Source organism: Oncorhynchus clarkii, chromosome 7 (genome assembly GCF_045791955.1).
Source record: "Oncorhynchus clarkii lewisi isolate Uvic-CL-2024 chromosome 7, UVic_Ocla_1.0, whole genome shotgun sequence".
NCBI classification, from domain to species: domain Eukaryota; kingdom Metazoa; phylum Chordata; class Actinopteri; order Salmoniformes; family Salmonidae; genus Oncorhynchus; species Oncorhynchus clarkii.
In genome coordinates this window covers 76,565,357-76,584,846 of record NC_092153.1, presented here as the reverse complement: position 1 = coordinate 76,584,846, position 19,490 = coordinate 76,565,357, and the positions used below count along the sequence as shown (strand labels likewise).

Here is a 19,490-nt window from a genome sequence, read left to right as displayed (position 1 = left end):
TTGTGACTCAATAGGTCAAAACCCCTCAAAGGGGGGAAAAACGACCTGGTGTATTTCGGGGAAAAATAACGCAATTTTTATTACCCAGGACCATTTAGCGAGCTAAATGTCCATGACTGTTTTGACTGGTGACCATTATTGTTTTGCTATTTCAACCTGCTTGTGTGGCTGGATGCACCCACCTGGTGTAGTCAGCGTATTACAAAATGAATCAATAACCTAGGTATACAAGGTCTTTAACATGCACATCTATCCTTCAAGGAGCTCTTTTATAGTTGATCATACCTTAAAGCATGTGTTCTTTGACTGCATCTAAAGATGTTTAACGTTCATAATTTTCATTAGTAAATAGAAATTACTGCATGTAAAAACCTAATTTATACCATGTGTTCGCAACACGGCGCTATGCAAAATGCCGGTCCTATGTACTGTCGTTTTAAAATTGCAGGACTGCACATTTGAGTTTTTACACAGGAATGCCATTTTGCAAAGCTACTTGCAGTTATTGCACGGTGTATGTACAGTATGAATGAGGCTTTATTCAAAGTTTTACTGACGATTAACAGTTTAAGAGCACCCCAGTCTTCAGGTCGATAGACAAAACATACACCCTAACTTACAGTTTAGAGGTTGACAACACCCAGGCATCTGGTCATCTTGGGACACCACCATCATCTCTTCCAGAGTCTCATCCTGATCGTGTGCAGCGTCCTGAGACTGAGCGCCTTCCACCCAGGCCTCTTGGGTAGCCTCCACTGCCCAGAAAGGAATGCTGACTTTCTGGAGCATCTCCTTGACCAGGGTGTCAATCTGGGTGATGTGCGTCTTTAGGTCAGGGTTTTGCTCCACCTCCACTGCTAGCCACGGGGTTTGGACTGAAGCAGCTCGGGCAGACACCCCAGTGACCCCATCTGTAGCTCCTGTGTTCACCAGGGCCCGGCGGTCATTTCTCTGTTTCAAAGGGAAGCGGTCTATTAAGTCACTGGCTTTGTGCAGGTCCTGTTGGAGGTTCTCTAGCCCAGTGAGGAAAAGAACCCACAGTCTCTGCACCTGTAATTGATCCTCTTGTCCAGGTTCAGTCGCCCTCTCTGTCAATAGAGAGACCAGACGTCTGTGCAACCCTGGATCATGAGACGATGCACAATTATTCACAGTGGAATTTGCGTATGATTTACAGTCTATACAAAGTACTTGCACTTGTGATTTTGAAAAGACAGTGCTGTCAACAATTTATATTTTTTTTAGACACCAATTGGCTGAGAGAATGTTGCACTTAAAGATTTGACCTGAATTTGAATGGAAGGGGTCAGATCACAGTCCCCTTTTGTTTGTGGAACCCCATTAAATTATAGAATAAGAAAGGGGTCAGATCTTGAGATTAATGTAACATTCAACAGCATTATAGTGGAGACCTTACCTGTGCAGATTCTATGAGCCAGTGTTCTGGTCTCGTCCATCTCCTCTCTCAGAAAGCTGCCGTCTGAGTTACTTCCGATAGAGATGGCCATCTGTTGGAAACAGGCAGTCACCTTGCACAGGGCTTCCAGGGCACGCTCACACTCTGTGACCTGCCGTTTCCTGGCCTGAATCTCATCCACTGATCTCCGCCACCGATTCATCTGAACCTTGCAAGAGAGAGCTAAATTACCGATTACAATTTTGGACAGCCTAGGTACCTTTTTATTTAGGTAACATTACATTTAGAAAGTAACCAACCCAGCCCTGCCACTCTGACCTTGATGTGACACTCCAGTCTCCTTTCACCTCGTTTAACTGATTTACCTAACAAAAGGCACATCTCAATAGTTGGTCCGGGTATGTCATGACAGCACAAGTTGTGTGGGTGGGGGTGGTTTTTGTTCTCTATTGCTCCTCAAGCAAGGGGGGAGGCCGTCGACATCACCGATTACCATCAGACCAAGTCCTTGAATTCCATACTCCTTGATGTTTGCGCTTGTGTCAGAAAACAAAAACTATTTTGCTCAAAACATATTTTTGACCCTTTCGTGTGTGTGCTTTACTGTATTTGGGATATCGCTTCAACAGTAAAAGTACAAAAATCACTGGTTGACGTCTTTTAGCCCATCAAACAATAACCTTGTCATGGCCCTTGTGATGGAATTAATGTTTCTTCACACAGTCTCACTAAACCAGGTAAATGGACTGGTATTATTAAACCAATATAGACCTGAGTATTGATAATGTAATCTCTGATGATTGGCATATAATTTTCACTGTAAAAATATAAAGTTGTATTTGCTTTATATTGTCTCCCTTTTTATATTCCAATAAACATTTATACTTAGCATTACTATCAGTAGTCTATATTGTGCCACTAACTCCACCAAATATTACAATGACCACATATGAAACATAAATAAAGGAATTAGGAATCAAGAGTTATTAGCTACTTCGCAACTTATTCATTACCAAATAATCAAGCTAGATTAAGAACCCACCTCCGTTTTGAAGTCTCCTCAGGGTCTCATGCTTTCTTATAGCCTACGGCCAAGTTGACAACCTTCGACAGGACTGAAAACAACTGAGCAACTTCAGGGTGAGCCCTCAGTATTGGGCTCCTCCTCCACACACCCCCTGCTTACTGTTTCCTTACTGGCACTGGCAGGAACTGGTCTTCAGGGAGACACTATTCAATTAGGCCATCCCTAGCAGCTGAGGCCCATGGAACCATCTGTGCCCTTGGCTCTTCTTCTATAAATAAAAGTGGTTTACGTCAACACATTTTGACAAATCATATTCCCTAATCATATCTGAAGTTGTGTTTTTGGATGCTTTTTTATTGTTGAGGTGGCAGGTAGCCTAGCGGTTAGAGAGGCCAGCCAGCAACTGGAGGGTTGCTAGTTTGGGCTCCCGAGTGGCACAGCAGTCTAAGGTACTGCATCTCGGTGCTTGAGGCATCACTACAGACACCAAATCAAATCCAGGCTGTATCACAACCAGCCGTGATTGGGAGTCCCATAGGGCAGTGCACAATTGGCCCAGCATCGTCCGGGTTTTGCCGGTGTAGGCTGTCATTATAAATAAGAATTTGTTCTTAACTGACTTGCCTAGTTAAATAAAGGCTAAAAAAATGGTGGACATGATCTAATAGACTGGGAGTGTTACCATTAGACACGGGTTCTGCACAAATTGTGTGGTTCTAACATATTCATATTGTGGTTGATTAATGCTATTTCTAAGTTCTAGTGCTAGGTAAGGTTTCTTATAATTAGCAGCATTTGATTGTGCCAGCCAGATATTCCTTTGCGTTGCTCTCCTGTAATAGCTAACAAGAAGCTTTTAGGAGCCGAGGTCCTTCGATGCCATGGGGGTGCTCCCATGTGCCAGGTCTCCGGAGCAACAACACTAAAATTAGCTCGAGTTAGCAAAACGTCAGCGTTTTAGCAGAATGGGTCTGTGGGGCTGGAACCGACTGATTCACACATCACAAAATGGTACACTTTTCACTGCGGGTAATTCTACTGCGGGTAAGACTACTGTGGATAATACATTGATTTCTCCAGTCCCTTGTGGGTAGTGTTCATGAATCTTCTTATGTAGCTGTGTCGTGTTCCTATATGATAACTTGAGGATGTTTTGCATTTTTACATAACCTATTCCATCTTCATTTTTAAGTATAAGGAATGTGATTGTATCCTATTAATAGTGCAAATTGGAATCAGTTGCCCAGGAAATGTGGGTTATGGGGAAAAAAAAAAAAAAAAAAGAATGGCAAAGATCACAAGTGTCTTGAGTCTTTTATTGAAATATCTAGTAACAGTTTAGGCGGTTTGTCCGTTCCCAATGCAATGACACAGACAGGTTTTACAACGTTAAGTTACTGCAGGGGCACAAACAGACATGCCTTTAAAAGGCAACTAGGAACATGGCGTATACATGGTGACTATGCTGAGTGTCTGAATACATCCTTAAAACTATGGGTTTTCATAGTCCGTTGCCCATAAGTCGAGCAGATGGGTATTCTACCACAGTACGGTTAACACTGAGAGGATCATATTATTTTTGAACAATACAGTTTGGTGATCGTCACAGTAATAACTGAAGCCCATTCCGGTGAGCTGCATGAACACAAACGGCAGCAATCTGATGCAGGTTGAGCTGTGTAATTAGAAAACCATTCATCAGGCCGTGGGCCTTTCACAGGTTGTCTTGAATAGTCAAGCCATACATCCAAATCCAAGTGGTCACTCGGATGCTTTAGTGCTGGTATTATCTGAAGAAGGTAAAAGGAAGGGGTGGGGGGTGTATTTTACAAAAGGACAGGGTGTATAGATTTGCATTGGTGATTTGGCTTTGTCTTTTACAGGTCTTGCTATGTCACATCCACTGATAGAAATACATTGGTATTAGGATGGGGGAGGGGAGTTAAGCGGAGGCGTGGCTATGTGGCTATGGACTGCATGATCTCATGGCACAGGCATTGACAGAAGCCGTAGAAGACACACAGAACCAGGGTGGAGGGCACCAGGCTGACCAGGATGATTCCCAGGGTGAGCTGCTGGATCATCAGAAGATAGATGCCCAGCGGCAGCGATGAGAAGTAGACTAGACACAGGACGCCGATAAGGAAGCTGGGGAAGGTGCGAGAGGTCCATGCGCCGCACTTCTGCGCAGGCAGGTGGCAGGGCAGCGAGGCCAGGCTGGCGGGCCGGTACAGGCGCACCATATTGAGCATGCTCATGGAGTCTGATGACTGCGACTCGCCCGGCACCTCCATGATGGTAATGACCAGACAGTCGGAGGAGCTGTGTGACTGCTCACCGGTTGTGACGCAGCCTCCCCCAGAACCACCACAGCCACCCTCTCCACCTCCACTCCCACTCAGGCTGCCCGGAGTGAGCAGCACCTCCCCACTCGGGGTGATGGAACCGCCACTCTTCCTGGCGCGGTCCTGGTAGGTGAGGATGGCCAGGATGTTGCTGTCGTCCTGCAGCAGCCAGATGTCATCGTCGGACACGTGCGTCTCGTGGCGGCAGAAGGGGCAGCTGACGATGCTGGGGGACGAGTTCTCCACGATCTTCTTCAGGCATTTGGCGCAGACACGGTGGAGGCAGCCCAACACCTTGGGCTTGCGGGTACGCGTGTCATAACGGTTGTAGCAAATCTTACACTCCAGCTCCTCCACGGTGTAGACCAGAGGCTGGTCCGTCTCCAAGGTCAACTTCTCCAACTTCTGGCTCATTGTAAGAGAGAGAGAGAGAAGGGAGGGAGGGATGCCCAGCTAGCCAGAAATGTAGGCACTAATGCAGCAGTGCCGTGCTCTAGAGACACCCTGCACTTTCAACAACAGCTGCGGTCTCTCCGGTAAAGTTTTGTCCCAAGATTTGTACGATTTCTGTAAAAGATTTGTTTGAAGATACAGTGAATGTTATTAATTGGTATTGTCCACGTTGACGTGCACAAGAAGTGGAATCCAAATGATGATTTAAGACACTGATATGATGGCTCATACTTTTGTACACCTTTTCATAGTAAAAAATACATTCACACCTACGTTGCACAGGTAACAATCATGCTCTGATATATGTTCATGGTTGATCCTGAACACCCTGAATAATAGAGTTCGTATTCACAGTTGAGTATGCAAGCTGAGTATGGCTCTACTTTCACAACAATGTATGGTGATAAATTAGCATTTGAGGGCATAGGACTGACGTTAGACAGCTTTACATCTTCAACAATGCTGTATGACTGGGCGCTACCAAAACGTAGCGCATGCCCACCTCGGATCAGAGATGTTCCTCTCCAGATGACTTTCCAATGACAAAAACATTTGAACAATTTAATGAGAGAACATTCCGGTTTTGAAAATCCCTGTTATGTGTAAAATGTGTAAACAGAAAAAAATACACAAGTGTATAGAAGGCGGGAACCATGTTTACATGTGCCAATGCCACTATTGCTTCGAATATCCAAAATATGGAGGGATGAATTGGATTATATCCGTCAGGAAATCTTGGGGGAGTTGGTGTCAGATGATCCAGCTAGAGAGGGGCAGTGGTATTCCCAGTATAGGTATTCCCAGGACCTTGGTACAGCAACATGGTCCCTCCTCTGTGGAAAGAACACAAGGGAATATATGTCAGGGAACATTGGAAATCCAAACACTAGGGGCCTTTTGATTGTCTTGCAGGCTAAACCGCTGCATATACAGTACGCTGCATGGGTTTGAATCCAGCCTACTGCTATTTCCGTTTGGGACTGCTCCACTCCTTTAAAAAAATATGCACTAGTTACGACAGATGATCAACCTTGACCGAATTCTATTTTTCATTTCAGAGTGCATGAACGGACAAGGTGTCAGGTTGTTGTCAAAATGTTGGTAATGTCAACACCAGTTTACCAATACTTAATTCAATGAATTTGGGTCTATGCATTTCTTCAATATCAGCCTATTGTCTTTATCCAATAATTGTATCCACACATCCTTTCATCACTATCATATAGCCAACATCCCAGAGCTACACCCTTTATCACTATCATATAGCCAACATCCCAGAGCTACATCATTCATTACTATCATATAGCCTACATCCCAGAGCTACATCCTTTATCACTATCATATAGCCTACATCCCAGAGCTACATCCTTCATTACTATCATATAGCCTACATCCCAGAGCTACATCCTTCATCACTATCATATAGCCTACATCCCAGAGCCACATCCTTCATCACTATCATATAGTCTACATCCCAGAGCTACATCCTTCATTACTATCATATAGCCTACATCCCAGAGCCACATCCTTTATCACTATCATATAGTCTACATCCCAGAGCTACATCCTTCATTACTATCATATAGCCTACATCCCAGAGCCACATCCTTCATCACTATCATATAGTCTACACCCCAGAGCTACATCCTTCATTACTATCATATAGTCTACACCCCAGAGCTACATCCTTTCATCACTATCATATAGCCTACATCCCAGAGCTACATCCTTCATCACTATCATATAGCCTACATCCCAGAGCTACATCCTTTCATCACTATCATATAACCTACATCCCAGAGCTACATCCTTCATTACTATCATATAGCCTACATCCCAGAGCTACATCCTTTATCACTATAATATAGCCTACATCCCAGAGCTACATCCTTCATCACTATCATATAGCCTACATCCCAGAGCTACATCCTTTATCACTATCATATAGCCTACATCCCAGAGCTACATCCTTTATCATTATCATATAGCCTACATCCCAGAGCTACATCCTTCATCACTATAATATAGCCTACATCCCAGAGCTACATCCTTCATCACTATCATATAGCCTACATCCCAGAGCTACATCCTTTATCACTATCATATAGCCTACATCCCAGAGCTACATCCTTTATCATTATCATATAGCCTACATCCCAGAGCTACATCCTTCATCACTATCATATAGCCTACATCCCAGAGCCACATCCTTCATCACTATCATATAGCCTACATCCCAGAGCTACATCCTTTATCACTATCATATAGTCTACATCCCAGAGCTACATCCTTCATTACTATCATATAGCCTACATCCCAGAGCCACATCCTTTATCACTATCATATAGTCTACATCCCAGAGCTACATCCTTCATCACTATCATATAGCCTACATCCCAGAGCTACATTCTTTATCACTATCATATAGTCTACACCCCAGAGCTACATCCTTTCATCACTATCATATAGCCTACATCCCAGAGCTACATCCTTCATCACTATCATATAGTCTACACCCCAGAGCTACATCCTTCATTACTATCATATAGTCTACACCCCAGAGCTACATCCTTTCATCACTATCATATAGCCTACATCCCAGAGCTACATCCTTCATTACTATCATATAGCCTACATCCCAGAGCTACATCCTTTATCACTATCATATAGCCTACATCCCAGAGCTACATCCTTCATCACTATCATATAGCCTACATCCCAGAGCTACATCCTTTATCACTATCATATAGCCTACATCCCAGAGCTACATCCTTTATCACTATCATATAGCCTACATCCCAGAGCTACATCCTTCATCACTATCATATAGTCTACATCCCAGAGCTACATCCTTCATCACTATCATATAGTCTACATCCCAGAGCTACATCCTTCATCACTATCATATAGCCTACATCCCAGAGCTACATCCTTTATCACTATCATATAGTCTACATCCCAGAGCTACATCCTTCATCACTATCATATAGCCTACATCCCAGAGCTACATCCTTCATCACTATCATATAGTCTACATCCCAGAGCCACATCCTTCATCACTATCATATAGCCTACATCCCAGAGCTACATCCTTTATCACTATCATATAGTCTACATCCCAGAGCCACATCCTTCATCACTATCATATAGTCTACATCCCAGAGCTACATCCTTCATCACTATCATATAGCCTACATCCCAGAGCTACATCCTTCATCACTATCATATAGTCTACATCCCAGAGCCACATCCTTCATCACTATCATATAGCCTACATCCCAGAGCTACATCCTTTATCACTATCATATAGCCTACATCCCAGAGCTACATCCTTCATCAGAAGAGAGCGTTCATCTCATGCTTTATTTATGGTCATCCAATGTCATTCCAGTTGCAACCTTTAATGGGCTTATCATGATTCATCATCCATAATAGGTACTGTGGTGATCCTCAATGTCCCCAGTAATAGATCCTATTTCAGTACACGACACACTGACATCGCGCTCAGATGCGCGCGACTCATGGCGGTAGTAAGAAAGCCATCTCCATCTGTGCCCATTCAACATAGCCTAGATTTGATTTTTTATTAGTTCTAAACAAAATAACATTTTGGGGTTCTCATACGCTTGCAATGATATTTTGATTCTTTCTTAGAACAGTCGATAAGAATATATTTGGTTGTGATCTTTGCAAAATAACTGTTTTGGATGCAGCAGTTGTTAGCTGGAATGCTAACGCTCATTGATATAGCAAAAAGCTAGCCAAAGAGCCATTTTACTGGTTGAAAGGTTTTTTAAGTGTTATGCAGTTGATTTGTGATGATTACAAACATTATATTAAGCAAGGACATTCATACGAGACTTAAAATCCAATTATAATCCAAAAGTAATGTGAAATGCACTCATAAGCAATGTGTAAATAGAGGCTTTTTTTTGCTGGCGTTCTATAATAACTTCCCCTTGTTCTGTCACCAACTTGCGCGCATCGCCCTCATGCGCCAATGTTTGTAAACGCAGAAAGGGGTCTATAGCCCCCTTTAACTTGCCTTTCTCCTCCCTCCCCTCTGTTAATTTACCTCGTCACCGTTCATCACCTCCTTTCTGTTACGGGCATCAATCCACCCTCCACACACACACCTCTCTCTTTAATACAATCCACAGTACTGAGAAGTTGTGCATCACGGGGGTTGGGTATGCAAAGGAGTTGATGGAAGCCCTATGATATGTGGCACTGTAAACCACTATTGTGTTATGGGACCCTCCTTACATACAGTTGAAGTCAGAAGTTTACATACACTTAGGTTGGAGTCATTAAAACTCGTTTTTCAACCACCCCACCAAATTTCTTGTTAACAAACTATAGTTTTGGCAAGTCGGTAGGACATCTACTTTGTGCATGACACAAGTAATTTTTTCAACAAATGTTTACAGACAGATTATTTCACTTATAATTCACTGTGGGTCAGAAGTTTACATACACTAAGTTGACTGTGCCTTTAAACAGCTTGGAAAATTCCAGAAAATGATGTCATGGCTTTAGAAGCTTCTGATAGGCCAATTGACATAATTTGAGTCAATTGGAGGTGTACCTGTGGATCTATTTCAAAGCCTACCTTCAAACTCATGGCCTCTTTGCTTGACATTGTCATGACGTACCCTCTTTGGCTACAGCGAGCACCATCCCCCTCTCTCTGTCTCCTACACTCAGGCTGCTGCGACCTCAGGTCGTAAATTCCTGGAGGAGATTATCTCCTCATGGTCACAGTATAGAGAGAGAGTGAGTTTTCATAGAGAGAACAAAGGAATTTATTCCACCTCACAGAACTTGAGGTCCGAACAACATTCATGTTCTGGAGAAGGTATAAAAGATCGGTGAAGAATCCAGCTACGAACTGGTTCGTTTGGTACAATTTTGTGAAACTCATGGGAGCAATACGGCCACATTACCATAACGCTGTTTATACAATAGCCTCAGATATGAGGCTTACATCTAATTGTTGTATAAAATGAATGAGTGAGGATTATACTGTTTGTGAAATTGTGTAATGTGATTTTGGACTGTTTAATGAAGGAAACTCCAATTCCCTTTGGAGTTTAACTAAATCAGAGGTCCGCCCATGAGCACAGTTATGGTCTGGCGTCCTGGGACAGGCCCCTTTCTGCTCTTACGAATAAAACCCCCACTTTGAGAATTTCTCAACAGACCATGTTTCTCTCAATTACGAGAGGACAAAGGTTGCAGACCAGCTTACCTCAATAACGAGAGGGCTAAGGTTTGAGTAGATGGCTGAATCTTTTAACCATACCACGTGGTTAAACTTTTATCAATACCGACAGAAGAACAAGTCTTTGATATTAATTACTAGTCTGCAGCTAGGAATTCGGTAACATTGAACGCGAAGACCGACAACCGCCGAAACATCTATTCTATAACGACAAGAATGAATGTCACTCTGAATTCTAACCACGACAGAGAGAGAGAGAGAGCGGGCGGACAGACTCTCCAACAGAAACAAACTTTTCAACAGAGATCCCGACGACACACTGAGCGTAAATATATATATTGATTGCAATTGTTCCCGAATGAGTGAGCGTTCATGTGCAAAGGATTAGCATTTAAATTGTTATAATTATCACTCTGTCTAACAAGCCGCCATACCGGTTTAGCCCACTAGGGCACATCCCCGATCATTTCTTTGTAACCATATCTTGTTTGTTTGTTATGCATTTCTGTGAGTACTTAGTTAGTAAATAAATGATTTTAAGACAATTGATGTATGGATGACTCATAGTGAAGACTGGGTTTGTGCAGATAATCACCAATTTACGACGTTTGGAATGAGACTAACGTGAGGTAATTAAGAATTCATTAATCAGAAGACTAAATGATCAGATATTAAAAGATCTGAAAGTTATATTAGGAATATTATAACTTTGTAACCTGAATATTTTCCTTGGTGCCCCGACTTCCTAGTTAATTACAGTTACATGATTGAGTAGTTTAATCACGTAATAATAATTACAGAGCATTTTTGATAAAGGTTAATCTTCAGTTTAATGATGCCAAAGACACGACAACATCATGTGAAAATCAAAAGAAATCAAAATTGTAGACCTCGACAAGTCTGGTTCATCTTTGGGAGCAATTTCCAAAAGCCTGAAGGTACCACGTTCATCTGTACAAACAAAAGTACGCAAGTATAAACACCATGGGACCACGCAGCCGTCATACCGCTCAAGAAGGAAACGCGTTCTGTCTCCTAGAGATGAACGTGCTTTGGTGCCAAAAGTGCAAATCAATCACAGAACAACAGCAAATGACCTTGTGAAGATGCTGGAGGAAACAGGTACAAAAGTATCTATATCCACTGTAAAACGAGTCCTATATTGATATAACCTGAAAGGCCGCTCAACAAGGAAGAAGCCACTGCTCCAAAACCGCCATAAAAAAGCCAGACTACGGTTTGCAACTGCACATGGGGACAAAGATCATACTTTTTGGAGAAATGTCCTCTGGTCTGATGAAACAAAAATAGATCTGTTTGGCCATAATGACCATTGTTATGTTTGGAGGAAAAAGGGGGAGGCGTTCAAACCAGAAGTCAGGAAGTTAAAGCTTGGTCGCAAATGGGTCTTCCAAATGGACAATGACCTCAAGCATACTTCCAAAGTTGTGTCAAAATGGCTTAAGGACAACAAAGTCAAGGTATTGGAATGGCCATCACAAAGCCCTGATCTCAATCCTATAGAAAATGTGTGGGCAGAACTGAAAAAGCATGTGCGAGCAAGGAGGCCTACAAACCTGACTCAGTTACACCAGCTCTGTCAGGAGGAATGGGCCAAAATTCACCCAACTTACCCAACAATTCACCCAACTGTTGGAAGCTTGTGGAAGGCTACCTGAAACATTTGACCCAAGTTAAACAATTTAAAGATAATGCTACCAAATACTAATTGAGTGTATGTAAACTTCTGACCCAATGGGAATGTGATGAAATAAATAAAAGCTGAAATAAATCATTCTCTCTACTATTATTCTGACATTTCACATTCTTAAAATAAATTGGTGATCCTAACTGACCTAAGACAGGGAATTTTTACCACTAATTTTTTTTTACTAGGATTAAATGTCAGGAATTGTGAAAAACTGAGTTTCAATGTATTTGGCTGAGGTGTATGTAAACTTCTGACTTCAACTGTACCTTATTTTTTTTATCAGGCATTAAAATGCATGAAATAATTTTCCTTCCATCGAAATAGTCAGCCAACAAGTTGTAGCACATATGTATGGTCTCTCTCTCCTCTCGCTCGCTCTCTCTCCCTCCCTCTCTCCGTGTGTGTTTACTAAGATGATGAGTCACACACCAGAATGTAAGTGGGAGAGAGTTGTGGAGAGTGAAGGAGCAGCACAGCACACTACAAGTGCACAGATCTGATTTCTCTCACCGCTTGTTCTGTCATTATGTAACACTTCCTTCATTCCTTCCTTCCTTCCTTCCTTCATTCTTTCATCTTTCCTCCTCCCTTTTTTCTCCTGCGCACAGGTTGTTAGAATCTGAACTGTGTCTATAAATATCCCACCTGTAGAGCTGGGGGGATGCACAAGGTGTTTTATATAATGCCTCCTTTTTTCCCTTCTAAGATAGCGGGACGATAGGGAGGTTGGAGGGGAGCCCTCTCTTCATGCTGATGGAATAGAGAGACTGAAAAAGAGGAGAGCGAAGAGACAGATATAGCTTACAGATAATGACGATGACATTGGTTGGCAGGTTGTCTCTAAGGGATCTGGGGATGGGAAGAAGAACACAAGGTTGCATAAACAATAGGAAATGTTTCTTTGAATAGATGTTTCTGCTAGGGCCAAGGAATAGATGTTTATTTGAATAGATGTTTCTGCTAAGGCCAAGGAATAGATGTTTATTTGAATAGATGTTTATGCTAGGGCCAAGGAATAAATGTTTATTTTAATATATGTTTATTCTAAGGACAAGGAGGCACTAAAGCAGCACTGTTGTCCTCTTGGTATGCAAAAAAAATAAAAATGCAATTATCGGCTACACATCCTGAAGGGACACTGTAAAACGCCCGGACATATTTATCCCTCTGATGAAGCTGTATTTTATCCCTCTGATGAAGCTGTATTTTATCCCTCTGATGAAGCTGTATTTTATCCCTCTGATGAAGCTGTATTTTATCCCTCTGATGAAGCTGTATTTTATCCCTCTGATGAAGCTGTATTTTATCCCTCTGATGAAGCTGTATTTTATCCCTCTGATGAAGCTGTATTTTATCCCTCTGATGAAGCTGTATTTTATCCCTCTGATGAAGCTGTATTTTATCCCTCTGATGAAGCTGTATTTTATCCCTCTGATGAAGCTGTATTTTATCCCTTTGATGAAGCTGTATTTTATCCCTCTGATGAAGCTGTATTTTATCACTTTGATGAAGCGAGTGTGTGTCTTTGGTTAGTTAATGAGCACAAAATGAATTTGCCCTCATTTTGAAAAATCTTGTGTGCATGAGCTAAATATAGCTTGGTCCCTATGAAGCTAATATTTGGAAATAACTTGCGGGAACTAGGGTAACAAAAAAACAAAATTTAGGACTAAGATTATAGGTATATGCACTAAGACTAAGCTATGTGTATTTTTTTGTTGTCAAAACAAATCCTCTAGGCCACTGAAACTGAGTCTCCCTAAGATACTATTGTATCCTACCAGAGCTCTTTGGGAAACCGAGCGAACTAAGTGACAAACGGCAACGCTGTACGAACCGTGACTCTCATGTTACCACACAGAGACTGATACAGCTGTTTGAGGAACACAGAGAAAATAGACTACTGGCGTTGTATGGATGGATGAGCATTCATATCCTCAGGATTCCCATTGACCTGAGCCCAGTAGACAATGGAGCTCTTCTCGTGGCTTTTAACAACTTCCATTTGGTGTCAGTTTGATCATTTGCAAAGGCATTAACAAGCTTGCAGACACCTCTGGCCACAGACGTCACCTCAGCGTCTATTCCACGTCATTTCACTGAACAACGTTGATTCAACCGGTGTGTGCCCAGTGGGAATACATAGTGTTTCTAATTAGCTGACAATACATCCAGGGTGGGTTCTAGACAGGTGGAGGAGGCATCACTCTTCACCAGAGGTAGAATTATGAGGAAGACAATAGCCAACTGTGTCATTTCATGGCTCTCAATAACAAAACATAAAATGTCCTACTCCCATTTTTTATGAGCTAAAATAAAAGATCCCAGAAATGTTCCATACGCACAAAAATCTTATTTCTCTCAAATGTTATCCTTTGTCAAGATAATCCATCCACCTGATAGGTGTGGCATATAAAGAAGCTGATTAAACAGCATGATCATTACACAGGTGCACCTTGTGCTGGCGGACAATAAAAGGCCACTCTAAAATGTGCAGTTTTGTCACACAACACAATGCCACAGATGTCTAAAGTTGAGGGAGCATGTGATTGGCATGCTGACTGCAGGAATGTCCACCAGAGTTGTTGCCAGAGAATTTAATGTTAATTTCTCTACCATTAGCTGCCTCTAGCATCCTTTTAGAGAATTTGGCAGTATGTCCAAACGGCTTCATAGATTAAGGCCTAATTTATTTATATAAATTGACTGATTTCCGTATATAAACTGTAACTCAGCAAAATCTTTGAAATTGTTGTGTTTATATTTTGGTTCAGTATATACTGTATCACCTACCATTTCCTTAAAGGGGACATCTGCAGTTGCTACATAAATGTTTGGACTTAAATAAATGAAAGATATATACCCATTGATTCTTGAAGAATATAACTTATAAATGCCTCATGAGCATAGTTCAACTGGCACACCCCATCATAACCCAAAACATAAGCTTGTTTTACTCCAGTGTGTGTAAACATTGTAAATGTAAACAAACACTGTAGCCTCATAACATGGTTAAAAAGAGAATTGTGATATCATGAATTGTCAGTCCTTCCATCCATAGTCTATTAATTTGAGAGTGGTTACATTTCTCCAGGCCCATCCCTCAAATGACGGTTTGTTATTGTTTCAACTGCGGACTGGCCCTTTAATTGAATGTCAACTTGGCAAGCAGTATTGCTTTTATTGCTAGTCTATTCTTTCCTTTTATAGTGGACAAAGAAACTGCAAATAATTATCTAGAACATTTCACACTTGTATGCCTACATATGAGCTCCCTTGAGGAGCAGTGGTCTAAGGCACTGCATCTCAGTGCTAGAGGCATCACAACAGACACCCTGGTTCGATTCCAGGCTGTATCACAACCGGACGTGATTTGGAGCCCCATAGGGCAGAGCACAATTGGCCCAGCGTCATCCGGGTTAGGCCGTCATTGTAAATAAGAATTTGTTCTTAACTGACTTGCCTAGATTAATAATGGTGAAATAAATTTCAAAAAAGTAAATAACAATTATATAATAATTATTTTTTTGAAAATTATGTTATCATTTTATTGTATATTACAATATCTGAATGTGGCAAATAGTTGTATATTTTTTCCAATATATTATGACATGAAATATATTGCACACAAATATATTATCAATATACTACACTGAATATTTGAGAAAATAAATTGAGTGATTTGAAATTATTCAAATATATATATATATTCAATATATTTTATTTCCAAAAGGGATTATGTAGCTTTGGGCATTGTTTTCTAGGAAATCTACATGCCATCAAGCCTTGCCTGTGGCGGCTGGTGTGGCCTGCTGGGTCAGAGGAAAGATAGCTGTTAAGAAGCCAGCATGATGTCAGATCAACAGGCAAACATCTGTGGCCCCTTTTCTATGGCAGGCACAAACACTGACACACATCACTGTGCCAATACCAAGGCTCCCTACACGCTACATCCGCAAACAAATGCTATCATTTCTTATAGTGAATTATTGCTTTTTTTATACAATATATTTTCATTCAGAAACAAAATTGTACAAATGTTCTTCTTTTTTTTTTTAAACAGGTAACATTCAAATATTGTTTATGCTTACACATCCCTTATGCCTGGCTGTTCCACAATGTAGAAATGCAACTGAATAGAATATAGAATAATGTAATAGAAATGTTATTGTCCATTTGGTTATAATGGCCATTCGTCTTTTGCCTATTTCCCAATTCCCAATTTGGCTCCGGCCAAATGATACACCACGCCCACGGACGTTAGTTTCTTCTCCGCAGTGAGTCTGAACGTGAGTACCTGCCCGACAATTTCTAGAACACAAACACATTCTAACTGTTCGGATTGGGCCCAGAAACAGATGGGTCGGGCCAGAGCCAGAACACAAGTGGGTAAAGCAGTGTTTAGAAAATGTGTCATTGACTTTGACATTCTGATTGATTAGAGACGATCAAATGGCTGATCACTTTGTTTTGTACAACACCTCACGGCAGTCTCAGACTGAAGTATGTAGCGAACATAGAGCAGCGGAATAATTCAGTTTGAGTCGTCAGGCAAATTTCCCAACACTTCCAGACAAACACACAGGGTCAGTTGCAGTACAGCGCCCCTGAATGGAGAGCAATTTTATGGTTAAGTGCCTTGCTCAAGGCACTTAGCCATTACTGGGGCTATCGCCATTACAAGAAAGCACCAATCGCATTACAGGCCTTAAATCCTAAATCAACTATAAAACAAAGCAGAATAGTGTAAACAAACACAAACAAACAATCAGTGTTGACGTGATATTTGCTGCAGGGAACAGTCCACATACCTGACAAGATGATATGAAGAAGTAAAAGAAACTGCTGTACACTGAATAATTCAATTTGAACCTGAGATATATTCAAAATAGTAGCATTTTGGTACTGTATAATACGATGAAGCTAATTCACTTTGAATGTAAAAATATAGCTTAGCCCAACTACTTCCTTCCTACTTTGGAAACTATACTGAAATATAAGAACACTTGGCAGAGAACAGTTAAAAACAATCCATACTTTATGAGACAGACACTATTGTGTCTTCTTCTTTCTGGTTTTAGACACAGCAAATAGTCAACTCTGTTCTGATTTGATGTGATCAGACAGGTTGATAGGAAATACAACTGGGAATAGTGGTGGTCAACCACACGTTTCCACTCATTGCATTCCCGGTCTGACTGACTGAAGTCACTAATGATTTTTAAAAGCTGTGCAATTAGGTTTCTTTTCTTGTCTTACAGCAAATGCATGGTTGCTGGGTTGCTTTTAAAGTATAAGACATGCAGTAAAACAACATTGTTTTAGATGCATGTTGTTGCCAGGCATTTTGAGACCTGTACTGAAGGACCTGTATTCATTTTGGAACATTAATCAAATCCCCTTTTTAAATAGTTATATATAGAGTATCTATAATAAAACATCAATAATTCAGTGAATTCTTCTTCTCCGACTTTCATTTCATTTTTTTTATTTTCATTTTTGGGGTAATAATGGCCAAGTCAAATAATGACACTTACATTTTTTTTTTTAGATTATACTAGTTCTTGGGGATTCATTTTTCAACCCTGTCTTTAGTCATTTTTTAAATTATAAATATCTGTTGACGTTTCTCAAAGTCACGACATTGAGCTGTTTATATTTACCATGCTAACACTATTTTGGCACTAATGAAATGACTACTTTGTGAGTAAAAACACACATGTCCAGTTGAAGGCTTATGAGTATTTAAAACAATAGCTTATTCTAATAAAGTGGGGTTTTCTCTGTCAAACACCCAGCCGTTTTGATCAGCAGCAAGCCTCTGGAACTCCTGTTGCAAATGTTTTATCACTACAGGGGACTTCAAAAACGCCTTTTAAAATGGACTCCATATTTAGTTTAGGCAATTAAACTGCACAATATCATTCTAGCCTAGAACCTATTGTGATAGGCTAGATATTTATTTCAGCAAAAACATGTTTACAGCTGTTGTTGTTTCTATTAGCCTGTTGTGCTGCATTCATGTGTGCATTATAATTCCCAACAAGAACAAATGTCAGCCCTGTTGCTTTGGAATAGTATTTAGAACCAACTCATTAGAATTCAACATCCCGAAGATGTAATACATTATGCAACCTATTCTCCTGTATACTAGCTTATAGACTAATAATATTGTACGAATATATTTATATATGTATATGTATTTGCCAAAACCATATAGGTGTGAGCCGTGTGACAATTGTATAATTAATTCATAGCCTCATTGCGATTGAATATAGCCCAGTCGCAACAAGCCCAATTTAGATTCAGACTAATCCAGCAATCACATTTCGCCGCAGTTAGGTGCACTCACCCTTGATCCGCAAGTGTAGGACAACCTGGCACACCGTGTGACAATGTCTTCCCGTCAAGGTCCAAGGTACCCGAGGCTTATCGCCATCACATTTCTCCCTCCCTCGTTATCTAGTGTCGCGCGTTGTCGGTGAGTCACTGTCGATATTGAGGTCCCATCTGCCCGTGTCCGACTGCTACATCCCCCTCAATGCGGTAGCGCGAGCTCCGTAGCATCAGGACCTGCACGGATTTCTCTTCAGTGGTTGCTGTGGCAACAACACCAAGCTCATGCTGCATGCGACTGAGCTGCGCGAGCCTCAGCGGTCAAGCTTTGCTGTGGCCTATGATGGCTGGAGACAGCAGAACCTGTGGCAGAACTGTGTGGAACCATTACATTTCAATGCCAATCACTGGAAGTTTGAATAAATTTAATTATTAATTTTCAAGAAATTCTACATAACCATTCCATGTTAAACAAATTACAAGTAAACACACACACACAGACAAAATCAAACAAAAGCATGGGGCATGAGCTGAGAAACGGAAATAATCGCCTATAGACAGGAGTAATAATACAAATTGTGTCTTTGTCGCAAGCCTTTGCTGCAGCCCGAGCCGTTTCCAAGGAAACTACCACTTTATCCCTCAATGGAAAGGCGAGTCCCGAACAAAACACGCCTTTTTCGTGGCAGATTAGAATTTACCCAGCAGGTTAGGAGAATAAATGTAGCATGTTAGGATAATTAGGTTACGGTTAGGAAAATGGTTAGCGTTACCGAAAATCAGAGGTGGGACACGTCACTATTATTCGAGTCACAAGCAAGTCTCAAATCACAAGTTCGAAGTCAGTCATAAGTAGAACCGGTCGAGTTTAGAGTAAAGTCCTGTAGACCTATGCTCTCAATTGTTGCTCCATTTGTTCATATTCTTGATCACCAAACAATTTTGGGGGCTGCATTTTCATTTATAGCAATACTCTC

The 19,490-nt window shown here is 41.2% G+C and overlaps 2 protein-coding genes across 2 annotated transcripts; both read right to left on the bottom strand.

The window, feature by feature from the left end:
- Positions 1-585: 585 nt before the first annotated feature.
- Positions 586-1,628, bottom strand: LOC139414460 (regulator of G-protein signaling 9-binding protein). The gene is made up of 2 exons (XM_071162371.1): positions 1,418-1,628; positions 586-1,121 (listed from the first exon to the last, which is right to left on the bottom strand). The coding sequence occupies exons 1-2, from the start codon at positions 1,617-1,619 to the stop codon at positions 586-588; spliced, it is 738 nt and encodes a 245-aa protein (XP_071018472.1). The 5' UTR covers positions 1,620-1,628.
- Positions 1,629-3,856: 2,228 nt separating this feature from the next.
- On the bottom strand, positions 3,857-5,354 carry LOC139414459 (E3 ubiquitin-protein ligase RNF182). The gene has a single exon (XM_071162370.1). The coding sequence runs from the start codon at positions 5,201-5,203 to the stop codon at positions 4,403-4,405; it is 801 nt and encodes a 266-aa protein (XP_071018471.1). The 5' UTR covers positions 5,204-5,354; the 3' UTR covers positions 3,857-4,402.
- Between the last annotated feature and the right edge of the window lie 14,136 nt (positions 5,355-19,490).

What these genes read in the sequence shown, in the direction of transcription:
- LOC139414459 (XM_071162370.1), bottom strand. Translation starts at nt 5,203, where the DNA reads ATGAGCCAGAAGTTGGAGAAGTTGACCTTGGAGACGGACCAGCCTCTG.
- LOC139414460 (XM_071162371.1), bottom strand. Translation starts at nt 1,619, where the DNA reads ATGAATCGGTGGCGGAGATCAGTGGATGAGATTCAGGCCAGGAAACGG. An exon ending in GGCTCATAGAATCTGCACAG is followed by an intron (nt 1,122 to 1,417) that starts GTAAGGTCTCCA and finishes CTCATGATCCAG; the next exon opens with GGTTGCACAGACGTCTGGTC.